The sequence below is a fragment of the Rattus rattus genome, chromosome 5 (assembly GCF_011064425.1).
Source record: "Rattus rattus isolate New Zealand chromosome 5, Rrattus_CSIRO_v1, whole genome shotgun sequence".
Taxonomy (NCBI): domain Eukaryota; kingdom Metazoa; phylum Chordata; class Mammalia; order Rodentia; family Muridae; genus Rattus; species Rattus rattus.
In genome coordinates, this window is record NC_046158.1 from 63,671,224 (window position 1) to 63,688,091 (window position 16,868).

Sequence of the window (16,868 nt, forward strand, 5' to 3'; positions counted from 1 at the left end):
CTACGAGACAAGATTGTGTACTTTCTCCATTGTTTTTTTAAGGGCGTCTTTTACATCTTTGTTCCTCAAGCTGTATATTAAGGGATTCAGCATAGGGATAACCTGGGTGTAAAAGATGGAAGTCACTTTATTAGTGTCAATAGAGTGAGTGGATGCAGGTTGTAAATACATAAATATCAAAGTTCCATAAAAGACAATGACTACCGTCAGGTGGGACCCACATGTAGAGAAAGCCTTCCGTTTGCCCTCAGCAGAGTTAATCCTTAGAATTGCCTTAAGGATAAGTAGATAGGACCCAATTACTATGAGAAGAGACAAAAGCAAATTAAAAGCTGAGAAGACTAAAATTATCACCTCAATTTCATTTGTATTTGAGCAGGCCAAAGATAACAAAGGGAGAGCATCACAGTAGAAATGATTGATGACATTGTAGCCACAGAAGGATAAAGTGAAAATCTTTATGTTAACTAGAAGTGAGACAATTATACTATAGAGATAGGGTATGGTGACTAGTATCCAACATACTTTTTGTGACATGATAATGGTGTAGAGAAGTGGTTTACAGATGGCTACATAACGGTCATAAGACATTGCAGAGAGAATAAAAAATTCACTAACAATGAACATACTAAAGAAAGTTGACTGGATAGCACAATCCTGAAAGGATATCGTATTTTGATCTACAAGAAAATTGCCTAACATTTTTGGTCCCACAGCTGTTGAATAACCAAGATCTGTAGTAGCGAGGTGTCTAAGAAAGAAATACATGGGTGTTTGTAGCCTACAATCCATCATGGTAAGGATGATCATGCCCAGGTTGCCGACCAGTGAGGTCAAATAAATGATGAGGAATAGTCCAAACAATGGGACCTGAAGCTCAGCGTGGTAAGTGATGCCCATCAGGATGAATTCAGTCACCATTGTAATATTGTATTTCTCCATTAGAGATGGTCATAAATCCTGTTCTGAGTAGAAGTACCAGCATCATTGATAGTTTTCAAATATATAGAAAGATTTCATTCTTCAAACTAAGAAAATTCATATATTTCTTATATAATATTTGAATATGAAACCATCTGTAAAAGGGGGGCATACATACACAATTGCAATACTTCATTGCATGTAGTAATTTCTTTACCAAGTCATTTTTATCATATTTAGCGTAAAACTAGGACAGGGAATTATGCTATATTTCAAATATTTCCAAAAGTATAGCTCAAAATCTTAAAATTATAAAGCTGATAAACCTTGATCGACAGGTGTATGTGAAAACAATCTCTAAAAAGTGTAGAATGTTGAAATTTCACAGACTTGTGTAAAATTATTGTCCCTTTAATTCTATTTCTTATATGAATAAAATTATAATTTGGCATAATTATAATTTGTTATGCTGTATAACACCCACACCAATTATAATATACACTTCTACTGAGAGTTTTTAAATAATGTAGATACTCTAGTTACATGTGTAGATATGTGTAGAACCTATAGCTAAAACAGACAGCATCATCATAACACCTAGTCAATGTATTTTAGGTGAATTAATGAAAAAGTGTTGCACATCACATTTGGGGCTGTCCTTATTTGAGAAAACAAATAAACCATACAGTATATCTATGCAATCATTTTACACCTTGAACTAGTGTACAGAAACATCCACTTAAAAAATAATTTATCATGAATAAAATACCGTGTCAGCATTAACAGTACTAAGAGGACTTTGTACTGTTTACAAATAAGGTGAACAAAGACTAAGTATGACAATCTGTGCTCTATGACAACAGTGCACAAATATGATCAGTACTGATTCAAAGAGTCACTGGTTACAGTAACTTACCTAAAAACTGTTCCCTCATATATGCATGTGCATACCCCATAGGATAGAGGCTTGTGATCTTGTTTAGATCTAAAAAGATGAGTAAACAAGTAACCAGTCATAAAACACATGGAACACATAGGCTATCCTAGCATCTAACTTTATCACCCAATGGTAAAATTTAACACGTCTGCTATTTAGAATTATATCTCTGTATCCATTTTTAGCATAATAAAATTTGAGTAAGGGGGGGGGAGGATGTTTGCCCGAAACAGGGGAAAGGAATAACATTCGAAATGTATATAAAAGAAATACTCAAGTTAATAATAAAAAAAAAATAAAATAAAAAAAACTGTTAAAAAAAAAAAAAAGAAAAAAGAAAAAAAAAATTTGAGTATGTTTCCTTCATCATATAATTACTCACTGACAGGTTATTTTTAATATAATTCATAAATGTATTCATATAACAAAAATACATGTTATAGGTCAGAATTGATCTAGGAATATATGAAGAAACTTTTAAAAATTAAAGGAAATATACTTAAATTGGTTCTATGATGACTTGTCAAATTTTTTCTTTACTAAGCAACATTTTTGAGCAAGAATATCTATTTAAAAGGTCAACAATAAATGTGACTGCTCCTTATTGTTTGATTGACTGTGGTACACGAACATCATAATGCAAAAGAAAATGTAGATGTCATGAAGTGATTCACTAGTATAATAGAAAATACTCCTGTTATCATAAGATCTTCTTCCCAATAAGATACAGGACACAGTGCCAATGACTGCATTTTCAAGAGGTGCACACCCAAGCAACTCCTATGCATCAGAGTAAAAATTGCAAGAAAGTGGCAAGTATAAATATTTAAAATGAATGTTCCAACATTTTCTTAATAAGAGAAAAAGAAATAAATCATGTACAAGAGGCAGGAAAGGGAACCACATTAGTATCTGAATATAGTACAATGAAGTTAGTTTCAACATCCATTTGAAAGGTGATTTATTTTTATTCCTACTTTTTCGTGCATAAAACAATGCAGTGTCACTTCTAATATGATGCCGAATAGCTTCTCTGTTCATCTGCTCATCCTTTCATAAAAATATACTCTTCACATATTACATATGAAAAAAATCAGATCATTAAAATACATAATTAGCTCTAGAAATTCTGGAAGCCACCTATTATCCTCTTTTCCATTGGTTTGTTTTACATTGATAAAAGTTAAAAGAATTAGTTAACTAGAATAGCAATTTTCCAGTAAGAAAGACAAGCAGCTAAATTTTATATTATACACTACTTTCTTAGGTAGTTTAGTGATATCTATCACAAAATATATTTTAAAATGGCATCATTCTAAATTTATTGTTTAATATCTTCTTACTCTCTGGTAATTTTTTCACATCTATTGTGAGATGCAATCTCTATTGCTCTCAAGAAAAGATGGGGAACTTTTCCAGGGGGTTCAGTTACAAAAGGTTGTTTATTGCCAATCTTGAAAACCTGATTTTTTTCTCTGGAATCCACAGTGTTCAACACATGAACTAATTCTTACAAGATACAAATCACACTTGTCAACATTTCAGGAGTCTAAAAACCTGAAGGCAGCAATGCTATAGGCCCTTGAGGAGAATTTATGATGATGATTTTAAATGGAAATAGTTTTGATGACTCTTGAAGACATAAGCACACACATAAGTAGATCTCTCAACACTAGTCAAAGAAGCAATTTTTTCAGTAAATTGTGATGAACAGAGACACACAAATGATCAGTGTGCAGTGCATAAAAATCCTCCAAATTATTCAGCACTACTTGTGAAGGCTACATCATACCCCCTCGCTTGGAAAAGCATCATCCCAGAAAATTATTGGTCTTAGGAGACTGTAAGTATCCATGGCAATTGGTGATTATTGCCAAATTGTGTTTTCTAGTCACACCAGAGCTATTCTTCTCATGTAATAAATGTGTTTGTTTACACATGCGAAAGAATTATAGCAGACTAAAACAGATTAAAAGAACAAATGATTGTGGAAGTAGTGAGAAAGTTCTAATCCTAGCTGAGAAGCTATTCATATTAATTTGTTTTAGCTGAATAAGAGTCATAATTATTGAAGGTGTGTACATACACCTGAGGGTGTATCTCTATCCTGTTGCATGCAAATTTTAAAGGCTGATTAACTGTAGTTTTTGCATCAAAATGTAATAAACTAGCTAGTATAAAATATCAAATATAAACTATTTTATATTTAATATGCATTCATGAATATACTTACTTTGAAATATATTACCTAGTGAGGGAAATTTCAGACTCTAAGAAGAACTACTTTAATCTGAATACAGTTATTTATGTTGGTAGAAATTTTTTCTTTGTTTTTGAGAAAATGTTGATTTTAATTGTGGGGCATTATTCTGTGTAAATCAGAATTTGATAAATACATGTGACTTGCATGCCACAATAAAAAACCAACATATTTATTAAATAAAATACCTAACAAAAATAGAACAGTAAGTTTGAGATTCTCATGCTCTTCCCCCCAATTGTTCAGATATTCTGCTGTTTAATCTTACCTGGAAAACAGCACATGCAGGTTTGAATACACCAGGAATGCGCCTAATTCACTTGGTTTATATTTACATAACCATCAGTGATAAAACCCACGGGAGATGTCCCAGGGGGATTATGCCTCACTTATTGTCTGGTTAGAAATTAGCTAAGTGAAAATGTGCTAAATGATGGGGAAAGGAACATAGACAACTATGGTACCAGAATAAAACCTCTCCTACTATACTGTTCACTGATTAAGAAAACCAAACAAACAAAGCCAAACCACATTTTGAGCATTATTTAAAACACTTTAGCTCTTATCACCAAGAGGATTTGTGATGTTGAACTCCTTCTCAGACATGATTTGCAGTCTTCTAATTTGAGCAGAAACAGAGTTCAAACTAATTAGCAAGCTTTTGAAGTGAATTTTTATTAAGTTTTAGTAGTTAACTTTCTGCTGTTTACTTGAACTTTTGTAGTATGTATTTGGTTCGTAGACAGATGATCTTTATCCAAGAATGCCCAAGGCCCTGACTTAATCTCTACTGTAAGGAATGTCAAAATTTAGTTATTTTTATGGGTTCTAAACATTATATTTTTGTAGAATTTTTTAACAGTTTAAGCTACTTAAATATATTTATCTAGTCTACCAGGGACTACACTAAGGTATTCTAGATTCAAGCATATCCAGAGCACAGCTTTTGTTTGTTTGTTTGTTTTTGTTTTTATTTTGTTGTTTTTTCCATTAATTAATTTATTTTTTCAATTTATATCCCAATTGTAGCCCCCTCTCTCCTCTCCTCCCAGTTGCTCTCTCTCACTCCCTTGCTTCCTCTCCCCTCCTCTTTCACCCCTCCAACCCACCCAATCTACTGGCAAAAGTCTATTCAGGACAAAAAGCATCTCTTTCCATCTCCTGCTACAGGAAAGGGATCCAAGAGCAGGCAACAGAGTCAGAGTCAAACACAGCCTCTGTTCCAATTGTTAGGGACCCACATGAAGATCAAGCTGTACATCAGCTACATATGCGTAAGAGGCCTGGATTCAGTCCATGCGTACTCTTCGTTTGGTGGCTCAGTCTCAGGAAACCTTATTGGCCCACATTAGTTAGTCTTCTCCCAGTATCCTTGACCTTCTAGCTCTCTCAATTCTTCCCCAGCTATTTCACAAGACTCCCTGAGCACTGCCTAATGTTTGATTTTGGGTCTCTCCATCTGTTTCTGAAAGGTGTTGGATGATGCTTCTTAGATTACAGTTATGGTAGACTCCTATGTGTAGCAGACAGAGTATCATTAATAGTGTCAGAGGCTGGCACTGTCCCACGGGTTGGATCTCAAGTTGGTCTTGTCATTGTTTTCCGTTGCCTCAAACTGCTCAATTTTTCTCTTTGCATATCTTATAGGCAGGGCAAATTTTGGATCAAAGGCTTTGTGGGAGGCTTGATGTTCCCCTCCGTCTATGAGATGTCCTATCTGGCTACAGCAGGAGGTCATTTCAGACTTCATATCTATCTCCATTAGGAGTCTCAGCTAAAGTCACCCCAATATCCTCCCACGTCTCTGGCTTGTCCCAGAGATGCCCTTGGTCCTGCAGATTTCCTTTCTCCAAGCTCTCTCATATCATACCCCTGTTCTCACATACTATGTCCCCACCCCCATTCCCATCCCCATGCCATCGTCCATTTACTTCTTACGTCTATTTTATTTCTCCTTCTGAATGAGATTCAAATATCCTCACGTAAGCTCTCTTTATTACTTAATTTTTTGGGGATCTGCGGGTTGTAACTTATTTTTCTAGTACTTTATGGCTAATATCCACGTACAAGTGAATAAGCGCAATACATGTTTTTCTGTCTGAGTTACCTCACTCGGGATGGTATTTTCTAGTTCCACCACTTGTCTGCAAATTTCAAGATGTTTTGGTTTTAGTAGCTGAGTAGTATTCCACTGTGTAAATGTACCATATTATCTTTATTCGTTCTTTGGTTGAGGGACATCTAAGTTGTTTCCCATTTCTTACTATTACAAATAAAGTTGCTATGAACATATTTGATTTAGTGTCCTTGTGGCATCATGTACCGTCTTTTGGGTAAATGTTTATAGATTTAATTATTAGTCTGGTGATAACTTTCTTTGACATAGATACTTTAAGCCCATACTTGATTCTATTCATATAATATTGCATTAGCTAGGCATTGGAGTAAAATCAATAAAATGATTGTCAAGCAAAATTCAAGGTATTCCTGCATGAGTGGTTCTAAGATTTGTTTCTTTATTCAAGTAATCCTATAATAACTGATAGACCCTAGACTAACTACTTGACCCAGGTTTTCCTTGGTATCATCTGCCTCCACAATCCAATTAATTATAGGGATGGCATTTTATTCAGTAGCCAAATTTTAGTATAATAAACACACTTTAATATGATAAATATACTTTTATAATTTAGTATATTATAGCTATTATAATTTGGTATAGTAAATAATCTCATAATATTTTATATTTTACATTTAAAATGTATATTTTACATTTATAACAAAGATAATATTAACTCATTCAGTAAACAGAAGTGTGAATTAATGAATTAAGATTAATCCAATAACAAGACAGAAGGAAAGTAATGGTAGCTACTGTGAAAAGAATCAAGTCAACTACCACACGCACACAAGCACACACCTACCCACATAAACACACACACACACACACACACACACAAACACACAAACACACATAAACACACACACATACAGATACCTACACATACATATACATAGACACAGTGAGAATTATATAATACTAGATAATATGTTTAAATTATGAACTATTTAGCCGCTAAATTTATGGTGTTAGATATTGCTACTGCAATCATTTTGAAAGTGATACATCTGTGTGCTCAGATATTACTGGGACCTTCATATGAAAATGATAGTCTTCACTATTCTATTACGGTGATAAAGAACTTTTTAAAACACTGATAATAGAAATATATATGAATATAAAATGAGTGTAATACTAAAGATGTTAATAATGCATTTCATATCAATAAATACACAGATACAAGTAAACAACAGGCAATTTATTCTAAAATTAAATTAACAAAATGAATGCAAGATATTCAAGACATCTGTCATTTTATTTCTCATGTCCAAAAAACACCATGTTACCTTTGTAGACTTAAAAAAATTCACTCTGTCAATTCATTTCCTCAATGTGTATAATCTGTCTTCTCTTTAAGGAAACATTGTTTTTTTAATGTTTTCTTCACTGTAAGTTATAAAGCAATAACATTTATTTGATTTGAAGAATTATAACCTTAAATAATATGAGTTCTAAGAGAAGATATTTTTTATGGTTTTCCCTGTCTTTCTAAGAGCATATTTTACATCTTTATTCCTCAAGCTGTAGATCAAGGGATTTAACATGGGGATGATTAAGGTATAAAAGATGGAGGCCACCTTGTCAGTGTTTAAGGAGTGACTAGACTTAGGTTGCATGTACATAAAAATCAAAGTGCCATAGAAGACAGTGACAACTGTCAGATGAGACCCACAGGTGGAGAAAGCCTTCTGCCTACCCTCAGCAGAGTTCATCCTGAGAATAGCTCTGAGAATGAGCAAATAGGAAACAAGAATGACCAGTGGTGAAGAAATCAAGTTAATAGTTGATAAAATTAATATTATCATTTCACTTTCCATTTTATTTGAACAGAGGAGAGATATCAAAGGAAGACCATCACAATAAAAATGACTGACAATATTGTGGCCACAGAAGTTTGAAGAAAAAATATTTATGGTTACTATGAGAGCAACAAATATACTATAAAGGTATGGGATTGCCACCAGGACCCAACACACTCTTTGTGACATAATGACATTATAGAGGAGTGGCTTACAGATGGCAACATAACGGTCATAAGACATTGCAGAGAGAATAAAAAATTCGCTAACAATGAACATACTGAAGAAAGACAACTGGACAGCACAAAAATAAAATGATATTGTATTTTGTTCTACAAGAAAATTTCTTAACATTTTTGGTCCCACAGCTGTTGAATAACCAAGGTCAGTAGTAGCAAGGTGTCTGAGAAAAAAGTACATGGGTGTTTGTAACCTCGATTCCACCATGGTAAGTATGATCATGCCCAAGTTTCCCACCAGTGTGATGAGATAGATGAAAAGGAACAGTCCAAACAGTGGGACCTGTAGCTCGGATGAGTCAGTGATGCCCACCAGGATGAATTCAGTCACCATTGTGAAGTTGCGTTCCTCCATAAGGTTTATGAGAAATTCTGTTTTGAGTGGAAAGCATTACACAGTCAATAGATTTCAAAAGGCATTTGCTGAGTTTTATTATCTAAAGTAGCTTAAATAAAATATCTCCATATATTCGAGTTTATTTTTGAAAAAAAATCTATAAAAATATACATATACCCTTATGTACATCTGCACATATGCATATGCATACATGTGATTAGAAATACACAAATATTAATCTTTAGTTCTGTAGCAATAAAAGCTTAAATCAGAGAATATCATATTATCTATAAATGATATTTATTTTTCCTAGCTATATTGAGAGCAGTAACTTTAATCAATACTAGATAATAGTTAACCTAGAAAAGATCTTTCTATACCTAATATCTAGTCAAGAATTTATTCAGCCTCAAACCCTAATACTGTTGGGCTTTATGAATGTTGTAATACAGACAAATGTGCATGTATAGATGATATATATATATATGTGTGTGTGTGTGTGTGTGTGTGTGTGAAAGAAAAAATCAAATCTTTAAATCATAGTTATTGATAGAACATTATTAAATTTATTTTTCCTATATGTTTATTTCTTGTTTTGATACTATCACATTGTAGCACTAAATCACTATGTACTTGTCATGATATATAAGATATTTGCCAATAATAGTACATATAGCTACTAAATACCTTTAAAAATGCAAATAACTCTACTTCTATGTGTAGAGCTATAGAATCTAAACATATAAAATAGAATATCTGTAGTTGTTCACACTTTATGTTCGTCAGATTGATGAATAAGTTTAGGTTTACTCATTACACTTAGGATTAACTTGATTTAAAGAAATCTAACAGCATGTAAGTAAGAATATCTGTGCAATCTTCTTACACATTTCCTAGCATGTTCAAATATTTTTATGAAAAAATAAAGTGAGGTATATAAAATGCTTTCCTCGCATATACAAAGTCAATATGTCTCCATATGGACTCTGAAAATCTGAAGTAGAAGTAAGTGATTGAACAAGTTTGTGCTTCTAGAACATAGTCCAAAAAAGATAATGAACACACAGATGTCAAACAATCTCTAGATACACTTATTGACCTGAAATTATTTTCCTTACGATGGGATATGTATTACATATACATTAGGATCTTAGCTTCTTTCTTAGATCCGTAAAAAATGAGCAAAGAATTTGTTGACTGTGAAAATGGGGTGCCGTAAGCTGTTCCTCTGTATAGCACATAGAGCCAAGAACAAATCAGACCTCATAGAACTCCGAGAGAATAAACCACCAACCAAAGAGTACACATGGAGGGATCCATGGCTCCAGCCACATATGTAGCAGAGTATGACCTATCAGGCATCAATGAGAGGAGAGGCCCTTGGCCCTGTGAATGCTCAATGCTCCTGTGTTGGAGAAAGCCAGTGGGGAGATGGGAGGGAATGGGACGATGGGTGGGTTGGGGAATAATCTCATAGAGGCAGGGGGAAGGGGAAATGATAGGGGAACTCTAGAGGGGAAATCAGGAAAGAGGATAACACTTGAAATGTAAGTAAAGGAAATATCCAATTAAAAAAACACAAAAACTAACAGTAGGATATTTATCATCTCTATGAGGTAGGAACAGTCATGATTTCCACTTATTTTTTGGTGTTTTAAATGTATTTTGTACATTTGCTAATAAGCAAGATTACATTTGAAAGAAAAAGATCCAAGAGCAAATTTTCATATTTTATTCTCATTTTTAATTACTGTTTTATCAATAGTATGCTAATAAATAAAAATGTATTGCATGGAAAAATAATTTATGTTCAATTAAAGGAAAATGAATCATATGAAAATGTAAAATTAAATAGTCCTCTTTATATATATTAAAGATTCTATGAAAGAACACTTTTTATTAAAACACAATTTGACTTACATAATGTGTCACACACAGGCTACATTTAAGTACCAAGAAAAATAAAAATGCCATCTGAAAATTTAAAGAGAATTTATTAAAATTGGCTTATGAATGAGCTCTTAATATCCCATATTGAATAAGACATATTATATTACAATAGTATACTTTGAGTCATAGTATTTCTAAGCATGGCTGACCAGCTATTGTACTGATGTTTAATGCTATATTTTGGAAATAACTGAGGATTAGTTCAGTAAGATCGCACCTGCGCATGGATGACAATGGGAGATAAAAATCTTTCAGTTTAGATAGCTCACGGAACAGCTTCCAGTCATGACGTAGAACATGAAGTAGTACGCCGTGTCTGAGTGTTTCCAATGCACCAGAAAGAAAATCATGAAATGAAAATTTCCTTTTCTCAAAACGGATATGTGTTAATGTTTTCTGAGGAAAATACAAAAAATTTAATATGCTTTAGAATGGTAATCATGGTAGGAAGTGCATCCTGTGGGTAAAAGAGAATGAACTCCTCCAGCAGGCACTGTTCTGTGTACAGCTGCTTGATTAAACTGACACTTCACACAGTAGGTTGTTTTAACTTGTGGTTACTTGATGGTATTCTATTCTCTACATATAGACTTCATATCTATAGCATATAAGTATTAATTAGTGTCTAGCTGAATAATATGCCATCATTGTTCGTTTGTATTAGTGTGATTGTAATGATAAAAGGACAAAAATTAAGTACACTTTTGGACTCAATGAAAAGAAAAGCATTTCTTAGTATACATTCTTTGGTTCACTGCTTACTTGAAGGCTATTTTGCAAAATTCAATCTCAGAAAATTGATTTGTATTTAAAACAAAAAGAAGTTTTTCCATTGTCAGAAAAGTATTATTTTTTGATTCTCAAGTAATGGTTTTCATACCCCTTGTGAAATATAAACTCAATAATTTCCCTCAAAAAATAATCAGAATTTGCTCAGAGAGATCTCTCCACAGGTTAAACTACTTAATGTGGAGGCCTGAGTTTGAGCAAGAGAACACAAGGATGGGTGGGGAGAAATGATTCATGAACCTGTCCTCTGACATTGGAACAAGTTCACTAACAGTTAATTAATTGTTTACTTAGCATATTGTAAATATTTAAACTATTGAAAAGTGATCACATCTATACCTTTCCTCTAACAAATTACTTGTTAACTTCTCAATTCTTTAAGATAGGTTAACATAATGGGTTTGATTATAGCATTTTTCATAGTATGTATTATCAAATATTTTTCTAATTCCTGTCTCTCTCTTCTATCACTCTGTTATTAGTTTTTTTCTTTATCCTGAATGCTCCACCACTCAGGCTTTAGGATAATGTTTGTAGGGGATACTCGGTAATATTCAACCAAATATAATTTAAGATTCTTTAAAACACATAAGAATAGACAACATTTGTATCATCAATTTTTTCACTAAGTAAAATTACATCACTTTATTTACAATCTATTTCCTCCTTACTATTTATAAAATTATGAGGGGAACAGAGACAGAAACAGAGAAACACAAAGAGAGAATATTTTATCTAAGAAATTATTTCTTTGTATGTTTAAAAGATAGTTAATAGTATTTCTCAACCTCAAAAAAATCTTTTTACAATAGGATACAATTAAGAAATGAAGATCTATCATTGCTGCCAAGGCTTGTGAAATATTAGAAAGAATAGCTACTGAGCAACAAATGATCCCTCTAGATATTAAAACCACAGAAAAAGATGCCCACATGTTTCTAATTCTTGAACTATAGAGCTCTGTGTGACAGTTTGTTACCTGCAGTAAAACTCCTGCCTGCATTTCCCACTGTGGTTCTTAGCTTTCATCTTGATATCTACTTTTGTGAGTTTTTAAACCATAGAGGTTCTCCCTGAGGACACACAAAAAATTATTAATTACAACCAACGTTTGAAAGTCCAATTAGATAATACCTGGAGGTTATAAACTCTCAGAGTCAATTAGTCATCAACTGTGATTTACTCACTTGTTTTATAAGGCAGAATTCATATTGACACGTACTTATTATAAAGTGTTGAGTGTAGATTCTAAAGGGTAAGTGTGTGCTATTCCGTTTCTTGCAATATATATAACAAGATGTAAATAATGAAATATCCAAACATGGATGAACACAAAAACATTTATAGAAGCAGGAGGATATTATATACAAAAAATCATGTATTATTCTACATTTAAAAATGCAAGCTATGTTAAAGGGATGAACATGAACACTATCATGCTGAAGGAAATAATCCTCAATTAAGTAATGAAAAATGGGTACAGTTTCTTTTATTCTTTTTTTCTTTTTTTGGATAATTTTTATTTACATTTCAAATGTTATTCCCTTTTCTGGTTTCAATGACATAAGTCTCCTATACCATCCCCCTCACCTTTTTCTATAAAGGTGTTCATATATATATATACCCATATTTGGCAGGCTCTGAATGACCATTACTTAAGTCTCTGCTCCATACTTTGCATCCATACCTCTTCCCTGAATATTTTTGTTCCACCTTTTATGAAGAAGTGAGGCATCTGCACTTTGGTCATACTTCTTCTTGATCATCATGTCGTCTGTGGACTGTATCTTGGGTAATTCTAGCTTTAGTGCTAATATCCACTTATCAATGAATGCATACCATGTGTGATTTTCTGTAATTGGGTTACCTCACTCAGGATGATATTTTCTAGTTCAATCCATTTGCCTATGAATTTCATGAAGTGATTGTTTTTTTATAACTGAGTAGTACTCCATTATGTAGATTACCACATTTTCTGTATCCATTACTCTGGTGAAGGGCATCTGGGTGGTCTCCAGCTTCTGGCTACTATAAATATGGTTGCTACGAACAAAGTGGATCATGTGTCTTTGTTGTGTTTTGGAGCATCTTTCGGCTATTATGCCCAGGACAGGTACAGCAGGGACCTCAGATAGCGCAATGTCAACTTTTATGAAGAACCTACAAACTGATTTCCAGAGTCGTTGTACAAGTTTGCAATCCCAACAACAATGGAGGACTATTCCTCTTTCTCCACATATCTCTAGCAGTTGTTTTCACCTGAGTTTTCCTTCTTAGCCATTGACTGGTGTGAGGTGGAAGCTCAGGGTTGTTTTGATTTGCATTTCCATGGTGACTAAAGTTGAGCATTTCTTAGGGACTTCTCACCCATTCCATATTCCTCAGCTGATAATTTTGTTTTGATGTACACCCTAATTGTTAATAAGGTAATTTGGCTCTTTGGATTCTAACTTCTTGAGTTCTGTGGATATATTGGATATTAGCTCTGTATCAGGTGTAGGATTGGAAAAGATTTTTTTCCAGTCTGTTAGTTGCTGTTTTGTCCTGGTGACAGTGTCCTTTGCCTTACAGAAGCCTTTCAGTTTTATGAGGTCTGACTTGCTGATCTTTGATTTTAGGGCATAAGGAAATGGAGTTTTGTTCAGGATATTTTCCCTAGTGCCCATGTGATTGAGTCTCTTCCCCATTTTTTCTCATGAACCATGAGAAAATTCTCATGAACTTTGATTTTCTCAAAGAACCAGCTCTTGGTTTTCTTGATTCTTTGTAGTCTTTTCTTTTTCTACTTGGTTGTTTTCAACCCTGAGTGATTATTTCCTGTCTTCTGCTCCTCTTGGGTATATTTTCTTCTTTTTGTTTTAGCGCTTTTAATTGTGCTATCAAGCGGCAAATGTACGCTCTCCCTGTTTCATTTTGGAGGCACTCAGAGCCTCTTAGCCATGCTTTCATTATTTGCCATAAGTTTGAGTATGTTTTGCCTTCATTTTCATTAAATTCTAAACAGTTTTTAATTTCTTTCTTAAGTCTTCCTTGACCAAGTTATCATTAATTGTATCATTCTTCAACTTCCATGTATATTTGGGCTTTGTGTCATTTTTGTTGTTATTGAAGACCAGACTTAGTCCATTGTGATCTGACAGAATGCATGGGATTATTGCAATCTTCTTGTATCTGCTGAGGATTGGTATGTGACCAATTATATTGTCAATTTTGGAGAATGTATTATGAGTTGCTGAGAAGAAGGTATTTTCTCTTGTTTTAGGATGAAATGTTCTATAAATGTCTGTTAAGTCCATTTGGTTCATAACTTCTATTATTTTCTATAAGTCTCTGTTTAATATCTTTTTACATTTTCTGTACATTAATGAGAGTGGAGTCTTGAAACCTTCTACTTATTGAGTGAGGTGCAACGTGCATTTTGAACTTTAGTAAGGTTTCTTTTTATGAATGTAGATACCCTGCATTTGGATCATAAATATTTAGAATTGATAGTTCATCTTGGTGGACTTTTCCTTTGAAGAATATGAAGACCAATCTGTATGTCTGCTACATATGTGTAGGATGCCTAGGTTCAGTCCATACATACTCTGATTGGTGATTCGGTCTCTGTGAACCACATTGTCCAAGGTCAGTTGATTCTGTTGGTCTTCTTGTGGAGTCCTTGATCCTTCTGGCTCCCTCAATTTTTCCACAACTCTTCCACATGACTCCCTGAGCTCTGACTATTGTTTGCCTTTGGGTCTCTGTTCCTGGAAGCTGTTGGATAAAGCCTCTCAGATTATACTTATGATAGGCTCCTTCCAGCAGTGCAGAGAATTATTAATTATGTCAGGGACTGGCACTGTCCCATGTGGTAGATCTCAAGGTGATCCAGTCATTGCTTGGCAATTCCTTCAAATTCTGCTCAATATTTCTCTCTGCATATCTTATATGCAGGGCAACATTTGGGTCAAAGTCTTTCTGGGTATCTTGGTGTTCCTCTCCTTCTATGAGATGTCCTATCTGGCTACAGGAGCTGGCCATCTCAGACTCGATATCCTTCACTGTTAGGACTTTCAGCTAGAATTAAATTAATATCATCAAGTCTTTGGCTTGTCCCAGAGATATCCTGGGCCCACTAATTTTCTTTCTCCAAGTTTTCTTATACCACACCCCTGGTCTCACATACCATATTTCCACCCCTGTTCTCATCCCAATCCCTTCTCCCACCCATTCTTTATATATACTTTATTTCTCCTTCTGAGTGAGATTCAAACATCCTCCCTTGTGCTGTCCTTATTATTAATTTCTTTGGATCTGTGGATTGTAACATGGTTATTCAGTACTTTATGGCTAGTATCCATGTACAAGTGAGGAAATACAATATGTATCTTTCTAGGTCTGAGTTACCACATTCGGGTTGATATTTTCCACTTCCATTCACTTGCTTGCAAATTTCAGAATGTCTTTGATCTTAGTAACTAAGTTTATTCCGTCTACAAAACTGTTATTTATTCTTTTGTTGAGGGACATTTAGGTTTCTTGCTATTATAAATAAAGTTGTTATTGACATATTAGAGCAAGTGTTCTTGTGGTATGATATACTATCTTTTGGGTATATGTTTATACTTTGATTATCAGCATGGTGATAACTTTCTTTGCCACACATACATTTAAACCTATACTTGATTCCACTCATACAATATAAGTGGTGTTTGGTTTCAAATTGATAAAATGATTGTCAAACAAAATTTAAGGTATTCCTACAGGAATAGACTGTGTTTCTTTTCTCATGTAATATTACGTTAAGAGACAGACCTCAGAATAACTACTTTAGCCCAATATGTCCTTGGTATCTTCATCCTTCTGCCTCCATCCTCCAATTAATTATAGAGATGTCATTTCATATAGAACCAAAAACTTAGTGTAATTAACATACTATAAAAAGTAAGTATACTTATGTAATTTAATATAGAATAACTAGTATAATTTGATATATAAATATATTAAAATATATAGAATTTATATTTAGAAGGACAAGATTAATTCATTCAGTAAAGAGAAGTGTAAATTAATGAGTTAACATTAATTTAATAAAAAACAGAAAGAAAGTACTGGTAGATCCCATGAAAATGTAAAGTCGAGATCTTCCTGGTTGCTGCCACCGCGGAGAGCCCGTGGGCAGAACCCTGCGAGCAAACTTGAGCCTTGGGACCACAGGTAAGACTAACTTATCTGCTGCAAGTGACTTGCCTGGTGGAATCGGGACAACAGAGGCAGAATCCCTCTAGGACCAGGCACATCCTGTGTTTACCGGAAGTCCCACACCCGCGGATCCAGCCCGCAGCAGCTCTCTGCTCCCAGAACCCGTGGGAGAGATACCTTACCGCCTGGTCAGGTGGGCACTCCTGAGGCTGCAGAGCGGAAGAGACCACCAACACTGCCCACCCCTGCCCACATCCCTGACCCAAGAGGAAACTGTACAAGGCCTCTGGGTTCCTGTGGGGGAGGGCCCAGGAGCAGCAGGAGCCCTGC

The 16,868-nt window shown here is 34.2% G+C and overlaps 1 protein-coding gene and 1 pseudogene across 1 annotated transcript; both read right to left on the reverse strand.

Annotated features, from left to right (window-relative positions):
• LOC116900295 lies at positions 1-955 on the reverse strand (annotated as a pseudogene).
• Positions 956-7,691: 6,736 nt separating this feature from the next.
• Positions 7,692-8,633, reverse strand: LOC116900296 (olfactory receptor 8K3-like). The gene has a single exon (XM_032902051.1). It carries the CDS (start codon positions 8,631-8,633, stop codon positions 7,692-7,694), a length of 942 nt encoding a protein of 313 aa, XP_032757942.1.
• Between the last annotated feature and the right edge of the window lie 8,235 nt (positions 8,634-16,868).